The 20900-nt window shown below is 32.9% G+C and overlaps 2 protein-coding genes and 1 long non-coding RNA gene across 4 annotated transcripts; all 3 read left to right on the top strand.

Moving 5' to 3' along the window:
* Positions 1 to 8108: 8108 nt before the first annotated feature.
* Positions 8109 to 9494, top strand: LOC120279434. Of its 2 annotated transcripts, none has more exons than XR_005541906.1 (5): positions 8109 to 8265; positions 8372 to 8453; positions 8562 to 8607; positions 9088 to 9132; positions 9230 to 9494. It is a non-coding gene; the product is annotated as an uncharacterized LOC120279434 (long non-coding RNA). The 2 variants fall into 2 exon arrangements; XR_005541907.1 differs by having other exon boundaries at positions 9068 to 9132.
* Positions 9495 to 12403: 2909 nt separating this feature from the next.
* Positions 12404 to 19545, top strand: LOC120278836. The gene is made up of 6 exons (XM_039285576.1): positions 12404 to 12471; positions 16809 to 17161; positions 17265 to 17391; positions 17463 to 17792; positions 18633 to 18740; positions 18978 to 19545. The coding sequence occupies exons 2-4, from the start codon at positions 16827 to 16829 to the stop codon at positions 17685 to 17687; spliced, it is 687 nt and encodes a 228-aa protein (XP_039141510.1). The 5' UTR covers positions 12404 to 12471; positions 16809 to 16826; the 3' UTR covers positions 17688 to 17792; positions 18633 to 18740; positions 18978 to 19545.
* On the top strand, positions 13809 to 16677 carry LOC120278500. Its single transcript, XM_039285285.1, has 8 exons — positions 13809 to 13997; positions 14237 to 14319; positions 14502 to 15209; positions 15312 to 15626; positions 15703 to 15802; positions 15894 to 15984; positions 16103 to 16243; positions 16466 to 16677. The coding sequence occupies exons 1-8, from the start codon at positions 13809 to 13811 to the stop codon at positions 16675 to 16677; spliced, it is 1839 nt and encodes a 612-aa protein (XP_039141219.1).
* Positions 19546 to 20900: the final 1355 nt, after the last annotated feature.

Here is a 20900-nt window from a genome sequence, read left to right as displayed (position 1 = left end):
TTTGAGGCGGCCTGATTTTTGGAGAACAATGCGGCTGGAGACGAGGATCAAGCTTATTTCCGAAAAAATTCTTGCGGATTTCTCAAGGGGGAGTCAACGTATATTAAAAGTGAAGGGCGTGCAAAGAAACCCGACGCCATCTTGACAACCTTGGGATCTTTCTCAACCTCAACCATCGGAGAACTATTGGAGGGAGTTAGTTTTAGGATTCTTTATACATTTCTTGTGGATTCTTTATTATTTAATTTTTATTCTTTATCCATAATAGGACCTTAATTCGAGGGGAATTGTATGTCAATGTACCTAGGCTTTTTCTTGTGAACATTGACTTTCATTGGCAATATATTTTTGTTCTAGTTGATTGTGATTCATTGCATATTTGCTTATTGATTCATGTGTTGATGTTGTGAGGAAGAGATTCCCACTTATAAGAACACCCATAGTTTGTTAGATCTATGCATGCGCTAAGTGGTTAGGTATTGCTAAATATCTAGAATAATATAGGGTTTGATTATCATTTTAGATGAGTTCTTGATCTTAAGGTGAACATATGAGGCTGGGCTGGAAGAGAATCCATCTTAAGTCCCTAGTGCTTCAAACCTAGTTGCTAAGAGATTGGGATCAGTAGGCCTCTGAATTCCCCTGGTCCATCACTAGATAACATTGTCATAATTGATTTCACATTACAAGTGATTGCTAAGGGACTCCTCATATGAGTACCCACTCTTTTTAATTGCACTTCATGATCCTCAATTGTACTTAGTAATTAGTTTGTAAAAGTAGATCTAAGAAACACCATAGATGTTAAGCTATTGATTAAGCGAAAAGGAAGTAATAGGAGCCTCTTACCTTTCCCTGAGGAATATGACCCTCGTGCTCACCCACGAGATATTAATTGATGACCCATATACTTGCGGTAACACACACACCAAACCATTCCTGTGGTTGGCATGTGTCATATACCATAGTTTAATGACTTACCAACAAAATTATCCAAATAAAAGATTTGTAATAATAAATACTAAAAACAAATATGAATAGTAAACATTTCACACAAGTGATTTGAGATGCTAAACATTTTTGAGTAATCATATATAGTACCTAGGAAATATTAGGTATATTGTTCACTTACACTATAATTGTAAACAAATTTCATGCAGCATAGCAATAAAGGGTAAAGGGTAAAGACAAAATGTTATTATTCACTTATACTACAAGGAAAGACGATAAGTGGTCATTGTATGCTCTCCATCAATGACATACATGTCAATCACAATCTCCTTAATAACCTTTGGTCTTTGGAATATGGTATCTTCTTAAAATCACCAACACTGTCTACATAACATATATGTGTTTCTTAATGAGGGTAATGCAATTCATTCTCACAACCTCTATTCTTTGCCTTCATCTTTCATAAATACTTGCCATGATAAAGTCCTTTGAAAATTAGTATGACTAAATATCATTACTCTTATTTATTATAATTAAATATTTAAATTAATTTATTCATGTAACTACTATTCAATTTAATTTTCATATTTAATATTGTAATTAAATATTTCACTTAAACTATTGTGGGGTTTAATTGTTATAAGGGGAAATTTCACTAAAATACCATGTGGTTTAGCCCTTTATCAATTTAGGACCTATGGTTTCAATTCTAACACTTTAGTACCTTGTACTTTGAGCAATTTGCAAAAACATGTCAAAACTCTTAACCCCGTTAACATTTGCTAAGGTGTCATAAAAATACACATAAGTTTACCTTTTTTTCCCTTAGAGTTATCTTTATCAAATGACGATTAGTGGTTAGAGTTTTTGGCACTTTAGTATCCTATAGTTTAAATCATTTGCAAAATTTGCTCCAAAATGCCTAATTTTTCTTTTTTCTCACCACACTAATTTATATTTTACCTAATTCACAAGCAATGTCATTCTATTTTGAAGAACATAAAAGTAAATATAATTTAATATAAACATACCTTCTAGTTCAATTAAGTAGACATAATTTTAGACCTTTGAGAGGTATACATGCAATAATATCTCACTCCACCGCCTAATCATGTTAGTATTTACTGATATGGTATAAAAATATGCCTAAATTCACTTTTTGCCCTTACTTACATTTACCGAAACCTATAATACTTAAAAATCATTCTCATTCCTTATTGAACATTGTATTCCCTAATTATCCTAAATATTTTCACATAAATTGCTTACTGTTAGATGAAAAAAATAACCAAGGGACAAACTGAATTCTTGAATGAACTTACAAAACCTATTTTAATGAACCTAATGAAAATGATAACAACAACAACAACTAAACATTTGTAGTTTATCAATACACTATATAAACTAATGCCTTACCAAAGAAATATCCATTACATATGATATGTGGCTTAAGTTTATCATGAAGTAAAAGATATCCTCTTAAGAGGAAATTCCAAAACTAGCAAAATATTCAAAAAATGTTTTCCATAGACCAGAAGATATTCATTACATATGAAAATAACTTAATGATTAGTGCTTCCAGTAGGTGTAGCTTACAATGTAATTTTAGCCCTCTTGGCATTAGGAGGTTGTGCATACTTGGCTAATTCACTTACCCTCTTAAAATTCACATAACTTGATGATGGTTTCTCCGTAATAGTATTTTCTGAAATACATCTTGCTTTTGCTGAACTTGAAATTGTTGGCCTTGTAATGTCAAGCTTCTTCTTAGTCAATATGGTGGGCCTTGTTCCTATGAATTGGTTTGTTGGCTGTGAAGTATAAAAAATAAAGAAAATTCATTATTCAATATTTTACATACTTTGTTCTCTTGGAAAGCAAACATGTACAAACCTGTGTTTGGTTGAATTGAGTAGTGTGTGGTTCAATCTGACTACTCTAAATTTGTTGAATCTTAAAAATAATAAATCACATTTAAACCATAACCCTATTCATGCTTCAAATGTAAAATTGGCCTATTTGAATAACTTGAATACAACAGGAATAATACCTGAGCACGCATTACAAGTGGTGGATGGGATGCATAAACCTGAGTTGAAAACCCTGTACTTTTCTTGCCACTAGTTTTCTTCCTTCCCCTTGATGAGCTTGGATTATCAGCTTGTGTTGATTCCTTAAAAATAAAAATATTATAGCCAAGTTCTATACATGAGATGCAAAGCTAACACATAAATGACATGGTCATATTTTATTAGTAAAAACTAGATGTACCTCTATATTAGATGCAACATCTGATCATGTTCTTCTTCTTCCTTCTCTTGATGAGTTAGTTATCTCTTTATCTTGTCTAAGTCTTTGCCTCATTTGCCATGGTGTTTCCCCTATTATAGCTGCCTAACAACTTCTTGAATTGTGGCCTTGTTTATTGCAATTTCCACATGTAATGGGACCACCCACTCTAGTCATCTTAAATGGATTCCTTGGTTCATTAACCCCCCTAATTCTCCTTTTCTTAGGCCTACTAGCAGGTTTATGAATAATTGGAGGGTGGATATTAGGTAAATCAGTCTTGACCCGCTCATCTTGACTTGGCACAGGAACTATGACATGATGATACAATAACAAGTATGTTTCCTTGCTATGATACATATGGACATATGACTCTGCCTGATGTCTATTAGTGAATATTGCTGACAATGCATGCTTACATGGAATTCCTGAGATGTACCATTTCCTACAAATACATATTTGGGCATCCAAATCAACTACAGACTTGTAGTTACCATCATTAACTTCATACTTCAATCTACTAGCTGGTGTACAAATCAAACCCATATTTTGTACCTTGATATTTTCCAACTCTTCTTGAATATTATGAAAAATATCTCCTTTATAGCTTCTCATCCTAGTCAACTTAATATAAAATCTTTCATGAGTCTAGTCTGTATCCATTCAACTATAGATAAAAATATGTATGTCTCTCGCAGTCATTATGTAGGAGTTAAATGACTCACTGATATTATTTTGCAAGGCTAAGCACTTAGTGTGTGGTGAGAAATGAGACCTAGCCCAAGTTGTAGGATTTTTATTATCATCCAATCATAAGCTTTCTTGTATTTTTCCTTCAAATTCTCCATATATGGATGCCATGTTTTCATAGTTCCTGCCCCTACAGCTTTCTAGAAAAACTCCTTGTAATCCAAGCCATTAAAAGGCTTCTTAAAATTGTCATATATGTGTTTCACACATGTCTTATGTTCAACATTTGGACATAGCTCCTTTATTGACTCTACCAATCCCTGTATAGCAATTAAAAATACAAACCTTATAAAACTAAAGAAAGAAAAGATAGATAACCATCAAAATATTATCCAAAATACTAGCAAGGCATACCTTTTGATGGTTTGACATATGACCCAACTCATCTAATCAGTGTTGCCAAAATCCTCAAGTAGAAGTGATAAAAATCATGACCAAGACTCTTTACACTTAATGTCTACTATAAGAAAGGCATGTGGGACCATATTATTTTTACCATCCCTAGCAACTGCTCCTAGAATTTGCCCTCCCATTGAAGTCTTAATATGGCAGCCATCTAAGCTAATAATTGGTCTTAACCCATTGGCATATCCTTGCTTTTGTACTCCAAATCAGACATACATATAATGGAACTTAATGATTTCTTTAGGCAAGGAACTGACCTCATTTTCTTGAATTGGTGCAGCCTCTCCTTCTACAAGTATGGTTTCAGCTTGATTAAGCTCCCAGGATTAGTGTTCTATATAATGGAAGCATAGTCATATAATCTCTTGTATTGTAAGGCCACATTACCATCAATGATTTTCTTTGCCCTCCATTTTGTCCTATACACCTTAGTAATACTCACATGAACTTCTACCTTTCTTTGCAAAGTTCTTTGCATAGTTGTAACCTCCCACTTAGGATTATTCCTTATTCTTTCTAAATACATGTCAGTAAGATATGTAGAGGTGACCAAAGGATTGTTGAATTCTCTAAGACAACCATGGACAACCTTCAAAGTATTTATCTGCAATGTAGTGGTGCTTCTTAAAACAGAGGCATGAACTCTGAAGCCATACCTTTTCTTGCAAACTGATGTTATCCTTGATGAATTGTTCTTACACAACTCATAGTTGTAGCCACTTAGAATAGCCATTTCTTTAGAGCTTTTCTATAATTTTTTGCACTTGAAAATCTCATTCCAACACACAAAGAGCTCCATTCATTTGTGTCTCTTCATTAAAATCAACACCTATTTCCTAATCACCATTAAAATCATGCACATGATGGAGTTTATTTGGATTCTCCATAGGTTCATTAAATTCACCCTTATCCTCTGCATTCAGATCACTTGGATTGAACTTGTTTCCTTGTCTAACATCTTCATTTGTTGGTTCTTCTCTTGCAGGTTCACTTTCTTCTCCATTATCATCTTCATACTCCACATGTTGACTCACCTTACCTTCATTTGCATTTACTTATCCATAATCAGCTATGTCAGCAAATATGCCATCATCAGAGCATTCTAGATCATTATACAACTCACTATGCTTACTAAAATCACTTTCCACTTTAGATGAACTTGCATCATTTCCATTTTCTACTTCGTAATCACTGTCATCAGAATCACTAGCCCATTCATCATCCAAAATAGTGGATATGTTAAGTGAAGTTTTGTTGCTTGCATCACCATGACCTGCAACTAAATGTTTTGCATCTTCTCCATTTACTACCTCTCCTTGTTCATCGTTCAATTCCCCTAATTGTCCATCAACGAAATTCTTATGCAGCATAGAAACCTTCTCATACACCATATCTTCCTCTAAATTGCAATTTAGAATTTTTTTCAACATATAAAATCAAAGCATAAATTTGAATAGAAACAATAACCTTAAAATGAAATTATAAAATTCATATTATAATTTTGAAGAAGCCAAATTTAATGTCATAGACCACTGGATTTCCTTGTTTCTCTTCTTGGTGGGGCGCACAATGGATAGTTTCATTTATAGAGAAATTAGGGTTTCAAGAATTAGGCGCCACTAAAAAGAGAAACTCGTGATCAAGAAAAGTGTGGAGTGAGATATTATCGCATGTAGACCCTGTCTAAAATTATATGTCTACTTAATTGAACTAGAAGGTATGCTTATATGTAAACACCGAAAAAATTCTAAATTATAACCTGGTTACTAAAGTGCCAAAAACTCTAACTATAAACCCTCACATGATAAAGATAATTTTAAGGCAAAAAGGTAAGCTCATGTGTATTTTTATGCCACATCAGCAAATGCCAATAGGGTTAAGATTTTTGGCATGTTTTTGCAAACTTCTCAAAGTATAGGATATTAAAGTGCTAAGATTGAAACTACAGGTCCTAAATTGATAAAGGGCTAAACCACATGGTACTTTAGTGAAATTTCCCCTTATTATAATTAAATATTTAAATTAATTGATGATGTAACTATTATCCAAACTAAAATTTATAATTAAATATTTAATTAAAAAATTTATTTTAACTATTATACACTTTGATTGATTTAATTGAACATTTAAATTAAATAATATAGTGCTACATTGAGTTCATTATATACTTATATTAGACAACAGATGTAGTTGACAGAATAATGATTTACAACATAAAATAAAATCAGAACTAATTATAAACTATTTTGCATCCTAATTGGTGTTACAATTGAGGGATCCTCTTTAATGTTTACAATATATATTATTTTCACGACGCACTAATCAATAGGATGAGTTACAATTGAGCCATTAAAACGGTTCACTAAACAAGTACCAAGAAGAACACACAAGGCCATTGTTATGCGTTTAAAATACATAAACTATGACTTAAATACTTTTGTTAATCTTGATTCATAAAATGTGGCTCAAGATTTGCAATTGTTGTTGGAAGGCTGGTTAAAAGGTCATATACAAAGGGTTCATTTTCGCAAATCTGAAATATCAACAATCGAATAGAAAGCATGAATACACAATTGAAAACAAGGTTTGAATATGTCAAGTATCTATGCATGAATAACATTCTAATATGTCATGAATAACCAATTGTGCAGTAGAGCATGTGGAGGTTGTTCCAACTCCAATTTTCATAATTTAATTGCTTGTTTAGTTTCTTCAGTGTCTAAAAGGATTTAAGCAAATGACCATGTTCACAAACTACAATTGATTATTAACCTAGTTCGACTATATTTACATTTCTACTTAATAAGCAATGCTACTTTGGAAAACAATTCAGCTCATTAATTAACATAAAAATTACATTGAAATTGATCACACACAAATCAAAGAAACAACAAAGAATGTAGCTTTTCAAGAACTCTAAACATGGTATATACAAAGCACAACCATCAAACGATGCAGTTGAAATAGTCATATTCACTACAAGAAAACAATTCAATACCGACGGAGTTTTTCTAACGGATTCCTTTCTGTTGGGAATAGTTTCTTTTACCGACGGAAACCAGGTAGATTATCGACAAAATACCGATGGAGTTTTATATGGTTGAAATTTATAATAGCGACCATATTACCGACGACAACACCGACAGATTTCTGTTGCTAATTTACCCGCCATATTTTTTCCTTGGCGCCAAAGGAATACTGACAAATATTTTTTATTAATAGCGACGGAATTCTGTTGGTTTAATATAATAATATTACCAACGGAGGTTCGTTGGTATTGTAAGGTTCATGCTAAATTTTTAGGGTTGAAGGTTTACCGACGAATATGTCAATGTTATTCCGTTGCCTTAATTCCGTTGGTAATAAATTATAATATTTAATAAAACATATTAACTAAAATTATTTATGTTAATTTTGATTTATGTTAAAAATAATTATCTATATAAGTTATTATCAAGAAAATAGTTTTAAATAATTTTGTGATAATGAAATAAAGAATAATAGTTAATTTATATGATTAATGTTAAATTAATATTAATAATAAAATATTTGTAATATTTTTAAGTAGTGATTAGTAGTGAACATTTAAAATATATATTTTATATTAAATTATTAGTTTGGATTAATCTCCACCATTGATCATTATGATCAATGGTGGAGATGGTTGATTGTGTATAAAAACCTAGCCCTTCCTTCTTCCTCTCTTTATCCCTCACTGTAAAAAAACCTTGGCTTCTTCCCTTCTTCCTTCTCACAAGATAGCCTCATTGCCACCGCCGGCCCTCAAGCTCGCCGTCCGGCAACATCCTGCTGAAGCCGACGTGGTGGTTCAAATCCACATGTCCATTATGCCGGAAACCCTATTATCAGGTTTCATCTCTCGCTTTCTCTCGTCTCTTGCCCTCCTCTTCGTTTCCATGGTTTTCTGGCATGATTTATTCACATTCGCTATTTGTTTTTTTGTGTTCTTGTGCAGGATAAGTTTGGTTCTTGGGGTTGGTTTTCATCCGAGATTGAGAGGGGTTTTACTACAATAACTTTGTTTCTCTTCGGAAATGGTATCTCATCTTTCCTTTCTTTTCCTTTTGTTTTGTTTTTTGTTTAGGGTTTTCCTTACTGTTCCAATCGGTGATTCTTGTTTCATTTTTTTTTTGTTAATGTTTCAGGGTTTTTGAAGTTTGGGTTTCTTTGGATTATCTCACCATAATTTTGGTGAGTTTATCATGGGAATGAAGCATTGGTCTTGAAATTTGAGTTTTTTTTGTATGTTGTAATAGTTCCATGTTTAACAAAGTTTTTCTAAAAATTTGATTTTGTAATGAATTTGAGGAAAACAGAGAATATACAAGAATTTTTCCTAGTTCTGAAATGAAACTTTGTGAGGAACCGAACTAAAGGAATATGATTTTTTTTTTTTTTTTTTTTACTTTGTAAACTATACATTCCCTGAAGTCCTGTCATTATGATTCCCACTTGGTTATCTCATTGAAATGCTCATTTGATAATTTTATAATTGTGAATTTAATAGCTTATCGTTGAAAAGCATTTTTTTAGAACACTTCTGCAGAGTTTAATTGTGAAGAAGTAGATAATTAAGCAACAATTATTAATGTTTGTATTATTTAATTAGCTTGAACTTGGTTTGGATGTGATCTAGATTCATGGCTTGTAGTATTTGATGATGATTCTCAGGTTCTCAGGTTCTCAGTATTTGATGATGAGAAAGCCTATTTTCAGGTTCTCATTGCTTTTTTCTACCATTCTTCATTGCAAATATAATAGGAACATATAAGATTATAGTTATCTAATGATATTGATGATGATTCACAAATAGGCGCCCGATTGCTTGAGGATCTCAGGGGCTTCGAGAATTATTGGTGTTGATGTGAACCTGAGAAGATTCAATCAAGGTCTGTGAGAATTATGATGTTCTTGATTGAAGTTTGACTCGGTTTATTTGGTTTGAATGTGGGGGCAACTGAAATTCTATTTCTTCGTTATGCTCTCTGAATTATCTAGTGTTTTCATTTATTATGTTAAAACTCATCCTTTTATTTGGATTTTATTTAAGTTCATTTAAAATTTCCTGGTTATTTGAATTTGGATTTTATTTGAATGTGGGGGCAACTAAAATTCTGTTTTTCCAATTAAGTTTTCTGCATTAAAAATCTTGTGGATCCACTTATGTTGTGATAATGATGTTCTTATCATTTGGGTGTGTCCAATATAATTTTATATTTTTATTATTTTTGCTAGTTGGTTGTCCATGTTTAAAATCTCGTTTCCATGTATTTTTATTATTTTTATACACTAATTTTTTTTTTCAGTTAAGATTTGGCAAAGGGCTTTTAAAATAAAAATTGGCAAAGGGTATTGCATTTAAATAATTTCTCAAGTTTTTTTTAATCTTTTTCTTTCTATTTTGTTCATAGTCTCGGAGGTTATTTGAGTCATTAATTACTTACTAAACTCTCTACTATTTTGACTATTTGATTAACGAAAATGATTATATATATATATATATATAGAATATACTTTTTGGGTTTTTGTTTTGGAATGTGAGAGATAATTTTGTTGAATAAAAAAAAAAAATCAAGGATTTGGGAAAGATACATTTCTATAAATTTTATTTTACCCCCTGTTTGGTTCTGAGAGGAGGGGAAGGGAGGAGTATGGAGGGTTTGAGAAAAATATTGTGTTTGGTTCAGTGGAGGGTGTGGAGGAGTAGTTTATTTTTTTGTTTAGTTGAAAAGAGGAGTGGGAGGAGAGAAAGAGTGTAATGTGTATTTGACTATTTTGCCCTCTCGTATAATAAAATAGGTAATAATATATATAATAATCAATTGTAGAATAATAATAATAACACAATATATAATATATGATAAAACATTATAAAAACACACACAATAATTAGGGAAAAATATTTATTCAAAAAAAAAAATTATGAGGAGTCATAACATTTTGATTATAATTGACAAATATTGGTTAAAATGTGAACACCCAATGATCATTCAAACATACTCTATTTTTGTCATATTTTTTCATAAACTTAAAAAAAAATGGTGAAAAACATACTTTGAAAAGCATACTCCTATTTTTTCATATTTAACAAAAAAATATCGCTCATGATAAACATATTCACAATCCCAAACAAACAATCACTAGGATACTGATAGGAATTCTACATATAGGTGAAGGGCATTAATGGTATTTTTGCATTATTTAAAAAAAATAAAAAAAACAATAAACATCCACTCCCCAAAAGACCCCAATTTGGGGAGTGGATTATGAGGGTGAGGAGGGGTGAGGCACCCTCCTCACCCCTCTCACCCCCTTCACTCCCTCAACCAAACAACACCCACACCCCCCAACACCCCTCACCCCTCCTCCCTCCCCCAACCAAACAAAGCTTTAATGGTTTTTTATTTGCATGCCCTCTAAAAATTTAATAAATAAATTAATTAATTAACATTGTTCTATAAAACTGATATCAGTTTCCTTATAAATTATTTTTATTTTCTTAATCAAAAATCAATTAAATTTTTGCTAGTTTGGTTGTCCATGTTTAAAATCTTGTTTGCATGTATTTTTATTATTTTTATACACTAATTTTTTTCAGTTAAGATTTGGCAAAAGGGCTTTTTTTAAAAATTGGCAAAAGGGTATTGCATTTAAATAATTTCTCAAGCTTTTATCTTTTTTTCTATTTTGTTCATAGTCTCAGAGGTTATTTGAGTCATTAATTACTTACTAAACTCTCTACTATTTTGACTATTTGATTAACAAAAATGATTATATATATATATATATATATATAGAATTTACTTTTTGGGTTATTGTTTTGGAATGTGAAAGATAAATTTGTTGAATAAAAAAAATCAAGGATTTGGGAAAGATACATTTCTATAATTTTTTTTTAATGGTTTTTTATTTGCATGCCCTCTAAAAATTAAAAATTAAATAAATAAATTAACATTGTTCTATAAAATTGATATCAGTTTCCTTATAAATTATTTTTATTTGCTTAATCAAAAATCAATTAAATTTTTGCTAGTTTGGTTGTCCATGTTTAAAATCTTGTTTCCATGTATTTGTTTTTTTATCAGTTTGATTGGTTGATTGTTGAAAGTGTTGTTTAATTTATTGGGCCTAATTTATCTGTACATGTGAAAAAAAATTAATTCAATTATTTAACTATGAGATTAGTGTACTCTGGCAAGGCTGTGTGGTTGAGTTGGAAGGTTGTTTCATGTTCTTTTTATTATTGATGAAAACAGACTTTATAGCATTTTTGATTTATTCCTACCTCTCAAAACTCTTAATGAATTATATCATACATTAAGAGCATATTTTTAATTTTCACACCACATTCAAATAGGCTTCTGCTTCTGCTTCCAAATATTTTGTTTTATGATCGAGCCTGCCAAACCTTGAATTTTGCAATATTTATTTATAAATTATTGTTATATGCCTAAAAATAATTGTTAAAAAAAATAATGGTTGACCTTATATGAAATTCTGGTTTCTAACGATGAGGTATTTTTTTATGAATATTTGCCAAAACTGATGTACTTTGTTTCATGTGAGATGCAAAGAAAATGGATCTGATTCACTAATTTCTTTAATTCTATCTTTAAGATTTTCTTCTTGTTTGTGTTTGATGTTCTGCAGATGATCTTCAATTGAATTTTCATAAAGTTATGATTTTTCCATATATTATTACAAGAGATTGTATCATCTCAAAGCTATCATGACTGGCAATCTGTGCTCCTTTCATGTTAGACCTAAAGTTGTTGCTATTGAGATGAAAAGCTCTTCCCACCACTAAAAAAAAATCTTGAAAAAATTTCATCATGTGAATCATACAACACACATCTCTATAAACATATAATTTATTGTGTTTGTGGGCTAAGTTGTTAATGGCATATGCATGTCTGTGTGGGTCCATGAGTATGTTATATATATATATATATATCCTAACTCATGACTATTATTAATTATTGTATTCAGATTATTTTTACGATAAAGGTGCCAAGAGAAGATTGCATGCAATATCAAATTCTGAAGAATTATTGAGTGAGTTGATTCATGCTAATTTTGATTTTTCTATTACTTTATAGTCATATTTGTCTCTTTAAAAATTGACATCTAATGTAATAAATTAGAATTTAGTGAGTTGATTCATTCATGCTATTTGTCCTTTTAGTGAAAGTTGTGTAAGAATTGGAATTTATTTATTATAGTTAATTAACAAATGAATCCTTATTGTTTAAATAGCAATCAATGTTCATTTAATAGTACTAAGCATTGCAATTTGCTTTTTTTTTTTTCATGAATGTGGCTTTATTTTAGTAAAACATATCATTTAAGTTAATAAGAAAGAAATATAATAGAATATAATTAGGATGATGATATATCTTAAAGAATTAAGCATTATTGTCTTTTTTTAGTTAAGGGAAAATTATGTTAGAATATTTTTCTCCATTTTTAATAGAGTAGTCTACTTTTGTTTGAGTGGCTTGAACTTACCAAATTTATATGATACTAATAGAGTTGCAAAATGGATAGAGACCGTTCTTGGATGTATTCGAGACTCAATGATGGGTTCATTACGCCTAACTATTTTAATGGAGTTGAGGATTTTATTTCTTTTGCATTTTCTTAACATGATTTCGTCCGTGGGAATAAAATTAGATGTCCTTGTGTTGGTTGTCAAAATAATAAATGGCAAATTTCTGACAATGTCCTCAAGCACCTTTTTCTTAAAGGCTTCTGTTATGGTTACACTACTTGGATTTCACATGGAGAACAACCGACTGGAGAGTCATCACATAGTAGGGCTGACAATTAACTGATATGTCAAGGGCAAAATGAAAATTTATATGCGAGGATGGTTATGGCTGTAGTAATGGGAAGTTTTGATTTTGATGCTAATCAAGGTAATGAACCGAGGGTAGAATGTGAAAGTCCAAATCCAAGTGCTTCCAACTTTTTTTCTTTGTTACAAGATGCAGATGAACCGGTGTGGTTTGGATGTGTAAACCATACAAAGTTATCAGCTGTCTCTTAACTTTTAAATTGTAAGGCTGAATTTAACATGAGTGAGTCATGTTTTAATCGTCTCATAAAAGTTGTAAAGAGCATGTTGCCAGCAGATGAATGTTTAAATGAAGAAGAGACTAACAAAACTTGGACTTGGTTATGTCCAAATTCATGTATGCCCAAAAAATTGCATGTTGTTTTATAGAGAAACAATTGAGTTAGAATTTTGCTCAATATGCGGACATCCCCGATATAAGCCAAGTAAGTCAAGTGGCAGAAGACAAAAAAGGATTCCTTTTAAGATTCTGCGTTACTTTCCACTTGTACCAAGGCTTCAAAGGCTTTATATGTCTGCTAAAATTGCTGAACACATGACTTGGCATGCATATAACAAAAGTAATGATGGAGTGCTTCGGCATCCAGTTGACGGTGAGGCTTGGCAACACTTCAATCTCACCCATGAATCATTTGCTATGGAACCTCGAAATGTTCGGCTTGGGTTGTGTGCTGATGGTTTCAATCCATTTGGCCCGGCTTCAAAACCATATTCTGTGTGGCTAGTAATGCTTACTGTGTACAACTTACCACCATGGATGTGTATGAAAAAACCGTACATATTCCTTAGTATGGTCATTCTTGGAAATCCAAATCAAAACATTGATGTTTTTTTACGGCCCCTAATAGATGACTTGAAACAGTTGTGGAATGATGGTTGTATAACATATGATGCATATAGGAAACAAAATTTTACGTTACGTGCTGCATTATTGTGGACAATTAATGATTTTCCCGCGTATAGGATCTTGTCTGGGTGGAGTACTCATGGAAGATTATCTTGTCCATACTGCATGGAACATACAAAGTCTTTTATATTAAATCATGGTAGGAAGCCATGTTTTTTTTACTGCCATCGTCGATTCTTACCTTCAGATCATCCATTCAGGAAGCAAAGAGATAAGTTCAGCAATAGAGTGGAGTGTGATTCTCCGATTCCTCGATTTTCAGGGGAAGAAATATTGATGAGAATTAATTCTCTTCCTAATATGACATGGCAATAATGTCAGTACTGAAAGGGTTCCAGGCTATGGAGACAACCATCATTGGGTGAAGAAAAGTATTTTTTGGAAGTTGACATATTGGCATACCAATCTTATTCGCCACAATTTGGATGTCATGCATATTGAGCGAAATGTTTTTGATAATATCTTCAACACAGTAATGGATGTCAAAGGAAAAATCAATGACAACATCAAGGCACGAAAGGATTTGGAGTTGTATTGTAGACGGCCACAATTGCATTTGATTGAAAGTAATGGACGGACTTTCAAACCTAAGGCATCTTATTGCTTGAGTAAAGAGCAAAAGAAATGCATATGTGCATGGGTGAAACAGTTGAGACTTCCTGATGGTTTCGCATCAAACATAGCACATTATGTAAATGAGGCCCAAAGCCAATTATATGGGATGAAAAGTCATGATTGTCATGTATTCATGCAACGATTGCTTCAGATTGCATATCGAGGTCTTTTGCCCAATTCAATTTGGGATGTGATTACTGAACTATCTCATTTCTTTAGAGATATTTGTTCAACTGAAATCCATATCGATCATATGTTATTATTGGAAGAAAATATCATTAAAACAATTTGTAAGATGGAAAAAATCTTTCCTCCGTGGTTTTTTGATAGCATGGAACATTTACCAATACACCTACCGTATGAGGCTAAGGTGGGTCGGCCTGTACAATATCGCTGGATGTATCCATTTGAGAGGTAATATACTCTTCTATCTTTAGGGTATAGCATGTACTTAACATGCATTTAATATATGGTACCTATTAATGCTAAAGTGGTTTTATTATATATAATTTTCAGATTTTTGCATCATATCAAGAAGAAGGTGAAAATTTTGGCTTGTGTTGAGGGATCCATTTGTGAGGCATATGTTATTGAAGAAATTTCATTTTTTTGCTCATCATATTTTGAACCCAATGTGGAAACAAACTTGAATTGCGTTCCACGTAATGATGATGGTGGTGATATGGAACCAATGGGACGTCTATCAATTTTCACACATCCCGGGAGATTTCTCGGTGCGAAGCCATTATTTCGATATCTAAAAGTTGATGAGTACTATGCTGCAGAATTATATATTCTAATGAATTGCACGGAGGTCACCCCCTACATTGAGTAAGTTGTATGTGTGAGTGTTCTTCATATGGTTTATATTATAATTAAGCTAACATTAATCCTTTCATAATGATAGCATCTTTGATGAAATGGTTAAAGGAGATTCTCCTTATATAAGAGAAGCTGAACTAGAGAAAGTGCGAAATACAAGATTTGCACAATGGTTCAAAAATTATGTAAGTTCAAATTGTGAAATTAATAAAGGTAATATATTTTATATGTTAATGCTTATGCACTAATTTTTACATTGCGCTGCAATAGGTTTAGATTCATAGAGATGAAATTGATGATCGTCTTATTGAGATTTCTTATGGCCTGGCTCGTAGAGTACAATGCTACAAAGGATATTTTGTAAATGGTTTCAAGTTCCATACAAAGGAATATGGGGAAACCAAAAAAAACAATGAATAGTGGGGTACTTGTGAAAGGAAGTTGCTACAATGACTATGACCATGACTTTTATGGCATTTTGATAGATGTCATTGAGTTGGAATATTTTGGTGCTGGAAATAGGGTTGTACTTTTCAAATGCCAATGGTTTGATACAGACAAAGGAGTAAGAGTACACCCCACTCATGGCCTTATTGAAATTAAACACACTTCACTTCTTCGAAGTGGTGAGCCATTCGTTTTGGCTACACAAGCTACACAAGTTTATTATAGTGGTTATCCCTCAACTTTAAAAGAAAGACGAGATTGGTGGGCAGCATTTAAAATGAAGGCTAGGAGCACTTTTAATCTTTTTCCTATTGAAGCTAATAGAGAAAATGAGAATGATCTTAATAGATGGGTATATCAAGAAACTGAAGTATCTTTTTGAAGTCATGTTACTCTTTCAGAAGAACTCGATGACCCTGCAGTTCTAGTTGATGGTGAATTTGAGGAGGTGAATCCATCAATAATGGTTGATGATGGTGAAGATGGACAAGAAGATGGAAATGATGGGTTAGAAGAAGAAGATGAATATAGTGATGATAGTGATGATGATAAAGCTACTGAAGATGAATTGCAACATGAAGACAATGAGTTTGCATCCTCTGATGATGATTAGTCATACTATTAATACTTTGCTTACTACTTAGAGGATCATTTATTCATATCTAACTTTCAAATATATTTTTCATTCTCATTTTTGTTGTTTATATGTCTATGTTTTTAATTTTTTTATTTCAATACATGTAGGGTTGTAAATTTGGCATCATGAGAAACATGAAGGAACAAGGTAAAGGTAGAGGTAGAGGTAAAGGGAATTCTTCATTGCATCATGCAATGCCACAAAGGTCTACTAGGACATCAGCTGCATTGGCTCCCATTATTCAATCATCTAATGAGGCACCTCCTTCAACTCCTGAGGTGCAGATAAATTTGCCTACTATTTATGATCATAGCCCTACCCCTTCTAACCCTGTTTGTGGTGGACTTTTGATGAGTGAAAATGATGGATCTAGTAAATCAAGTAGTAGAGGGCCTAGCGTGGGACTACCCTACCCTCTAAATCCGAATGACAGAGTGCATTTGACACCAATAAATGCAGAGTAATCTTCTATCATCTCTAACATGTCTTTATAATATTTCAATTTGTAATTGTTTTTGTTTTGTTTAGAATATAAAATACTTATATGTTGCATTATGTGTTAGTGTTTTTGTTGAGAAGGGAGTCACAACGACAGTTACTTGCATTATAAAAAAACATTTCAAAGGTCCTTGGCCAACATGGAGAAAAGTTCCTAGTGATGTGAAGGAACTGATGTGGAAGACATTTCAAGTATAAATTTTATTATATGATTGTTTTGTTGTTTATTTAATTTATGAAAATTATAACAATATTCTTTTCAGGAGTATTGTAAATGGAACCTTGAACATAACTCCAAAATCAAAAATGTATTTGACAAGACTGGCAAAACGCGATTAAGGGACATGCTAGCGGATGAGAGGATGAAGGCAATGAAAGAAGTTGGTGCTACTAACATTAGAGAATGCAAGGGAATGGATAGGGAGTGGATCACAAAGGATGTGTGGGATGCCCTCATTAATAATGAATGGGGAACAGATGCATGGTAATCCAAATCAGGTAAAGCAAAGGCAAACCGCTTAACAGAGAAAGAAGGAAGTATTACAAAGCACACGGGTGGTTCACGACCTTTTGCTGCTCATGGTATCAAGTTGGTATGTATTTATATTTTATAAATATCTTGTGATATCTTAATAGTAACCTATGATCCTTCTAAAGATAGGTTCATACTTAAAGGTTTATACTTCAAGGGTTATACTTCAAGGGTTAGCTTTCACTCAACTTATCATGACGAAGGTAATCTCATTAGCCTTAATACACTAATAATCCCTTAACTATATCATTCTAAAAAAGGTAGCCTCTAAATTATATTTTGTAATAAAATTTTCGTTGAACATGGCATAATTTGTAAGATAGTAATTTTCAATGATGATGAGTACGAATTCACCTAAAGTTTCATAAAATCTACTTAAAATGCTTTATTAATCTTTGTTAGAACATGGCATGATTTGGTTGAACGTGGCACGATTAGTGATAGTTATTATTTTATTATTTTATTATTTTTAATCTTTGTTTAATGTTTTATTTTAATATTTATCCTTATATTCAAATTTCTCAAATTTGAAACTCATGCATGCATGTACATTATCCAAATATTTGTTTTACCATTGTGCTCTTGCATTATTTGAGTGGGCCTTGATGCTCTTTCATTATTTTGAGTTCAAGTAAAAATAAACAAAATGTGAATGAATGAAAAGGACATGGATTGTGATGCTTGTTCATGAATGAAAAGGACATGGATTGTAAATGAATGAAAAGGACATGAATGAAATGAACTTAAATATTAGTTCATTTTGCTCACCTATGTTGTTTCTATTTTTTTTTGTCATTTTGAATTGAAGTACTTTGTGTCACTTTTGTTAAATTATTAGTACTTATAATGAACAATCTATTTCTTTTATTTATGTCTTCCTACACTTTAAATTAAAATATAGGCAGAGAAACTAGGTAGGGAGGTTGGATATTCAGAAATTTTTCAGGCTACACACAAGCGCAAGTGTGGAGAGGGTGATTTTATAGACAACAAGTCAAGAGTTGTTAATGTAAGTGAATTTGAGTCATTTTTCATTTTTTTTAATTGCTATCATTAAAGTTTTGATTCACAAGTGTGATGGAATTTTTGTTTTATATATATTAGATGTAATTTGCATGAAGCCATTGTTTAAGTGTATTACATGTAATTTGCATGAAGCCATAAAAGTTAATGAGTTTTCCTTTTTATCATTCATTTTTATTGTATGAGTTATAGATGTTAATATTTACTTTTAAACGTGTTATAGGAAAAGTATAATGCTGCATTGATCGACAAATATGGTGATGATATCTCTTCCCATCCAAGTTTTGATGGTCAGTCATAGTATGATGCAATTGGGGGATTAAAGGCTACACGCACAAGTGTATATGGTTTTGGGAGTAGGGTAGACTCAAGACAATTGTTTAGTGTAGCATCTACATATCCTTCCACATCTGATTCAGCGTGTGGACCTTGAACTTATCAACCTTTTGCAACAAATGAATCTATGTTGCAAACCCAGCAACTTGCGGAGAAAGTTCAGAATTTAGAAAGTACAGTTTTTGATATTCAACAAGGTCAAGCAGGGTTACAAAGTAAATTGGACAAAATATTGGAGTTGGTAGAACGCGGTCATCCAACATTATTCTCTCAAGCAAGCCAATCGGGAATTAATTCAAGAGATGCCGGAGATGGTGGAGAAGATGCATAAGTCGATTCAGATGACCTTTACAATGTTGTTGTTAACTTTTGTTTTGTTAGAGTACCTCTAAAACTATTTTAATATTTTTTGTGATTGCTTGCAACTTTATAACTTCATATACCTTACATGTGTTGTTGGATTGTAGTATGAATTTAAGTGTTGTTGTGATGAACAAGTGATTGTATTATGGTTTGTAAGTTTGCTTAAAGCTTTAGGCGCTCAAGTGATAAACTTTATTCACTAATATAGATCTAACAACTTTTTAATCCAGCGAAAGATCTCTAGTCACAAAAGCCCGGCACTAAGGATTACTTGACACTTGACTCTTTTGCTTCGCAACTAAGCCCCAGAGTGGAGTTCGTCTCTTGGCAGCTTGTTTCTGTGTGGCCATGAAATTTGTTTGGAGCGATGAGTGGGATGGCGTCGCCTTTGGAAGGGGCGTTCCGCTTCCACCTCTCGACTCATCCTCTCGATCTCTACTGACCTAACCCGTCTAATCCCTATTAGTATCATTCATTCACAAACTAGATTCTCAACCCTAGTGTCACTTTAAAGGAAAGTCAAATCTATGACATTCAGAAGGTTGGATTCAATTAAAAACGTCGATTAAAGAAGCGTAATAAGGTGATGAAACAAGAATCATCCTAGGGTTTCTGAGTCAGAGTACACTAGAGGTTTAACTCTCCATGGAGCAGTCTGATCCATAATGTGAAATCGAATATAAAAGCATTGCAATCCATGAAAGTAAAACCCCCTCGTGATGCAGCAGCCGGCGTCTTGTGTGTTACCCGTCTTTACTCGAAGGGTTCCCTCGTCAAGCCCTAGAGGCACCTCGCCTTGAGTCGATGTCGCTGAGCTACTGATAACTATCTTCGAGAGGGCCTTACGGTGTCGAAGGCCGTAGAATCACTCCAAAAGACCTAGCCACGGCTCTCTCAAACCTACGGTAGCGGCGCCTCCAAAGATGAAAAGATGAAAGGATCCTTCGGACATACTGGAATCATGGTATGTATATAGTTGGAATGATGTCATCACAAGGCGTGGTGGAATTTCGCCTTTGTGTCGAGAGCCACCCGCAAGTTGATTTCACGTGTTTGTGAGCAATAAATGCTGCAACAATTTTACTACTTGTGATCGCGAAATACTCTCGAATCCACAGCTTTTCGTGGAGACCCACGTAAATGGGCGCACATCCATCTTTGTAGATGGCGTTGTGTCTTCTGATAAAATGCGCGTGATGAAGATCGCATTGTGGTATTGCACATAGTAAAACACATGAGTGTGTGTGCTGTACTTTGTGCCCTCCGAATTATGTATTCGACTTGCACAATAGAGGTTGGCGCACGCTGCACATGTCTTTGTCGGCGCAACTTGTGTCTCGCGTTTGGTTTCACTCGAGAGCTGTCGACACCAAGCTTAGCACGATCTCTTGGTTCACTTTTCTTGCGCGATTGTGCTCCGCATAGCACTGTGCTGCCTGCATTACGG

This window comes from Dioscorea cayenensis, chromosome 16 (genome assembly GCF_009730915.1).
Source record: "Dioscorea cayenensis subsp. rotundata cultivar TDr96_F1 chromosome 16, TDr96_F1_v2_PseudoChromosome.rev07_lg8_w22 25.fasta, whole genome shotgun sequence".
In the NCBI taxonomy this organism is placed as follows: Eukaryota; Viridiplantae; Streptophyta; class Magnoliopsida; order Dioscoreales; family Dioscoreaceae; genus Dioscorea; species Dioscorea cayenensis.
The sequence above is the reverse complement of the archived record's forward strand: the minus strand, read 5'-3'. Positions and strand labels throughout refer to the sequence as shown.

Coding starts and splice junctions, on each gene's coding strand:
- LOC120278500 (XM_039285285.1), top strand. CDS start 13,809: ATGACTTGGCATGCATATAACAAAAGTAATGATGGAGTGCTTCGGCAT. Junction 15,210..15,311: donor TGGATGTATCCATTTGAGAG/GTAATATACTCT, acceptor TATAATTTTCAG/ATTTTTGCATCATATCAAGA. Junction 15,803..15,893: donor CACAATGGTTCAAAAATTAT/GTAAGTTCAAAT, acceptor CAATAGGTTTAG/ATTCATAGAGATGAAATTGA.
- LOC120278836 (XM_039285576.1), top strand. CDS start 16,827: ATGAGAAACATGAAGGAACAAGGTAAAGGTAGAGGTAGAGGTAAAGGG. Junction 17,162..17,264: donor TTGACACCAATAAATGCAGA/GTAATCTTCTAT, acceptor ATTATGTGTTAG/TGTTTTTGTTGAGAAGGGAG. Junction 17,392..17,462: donor TGATGTGGAAGACATTTCAA/GTATAAATTTTA, acceptor TATTCTTTTCAG/GAGTATTGTAAATGGAACCT.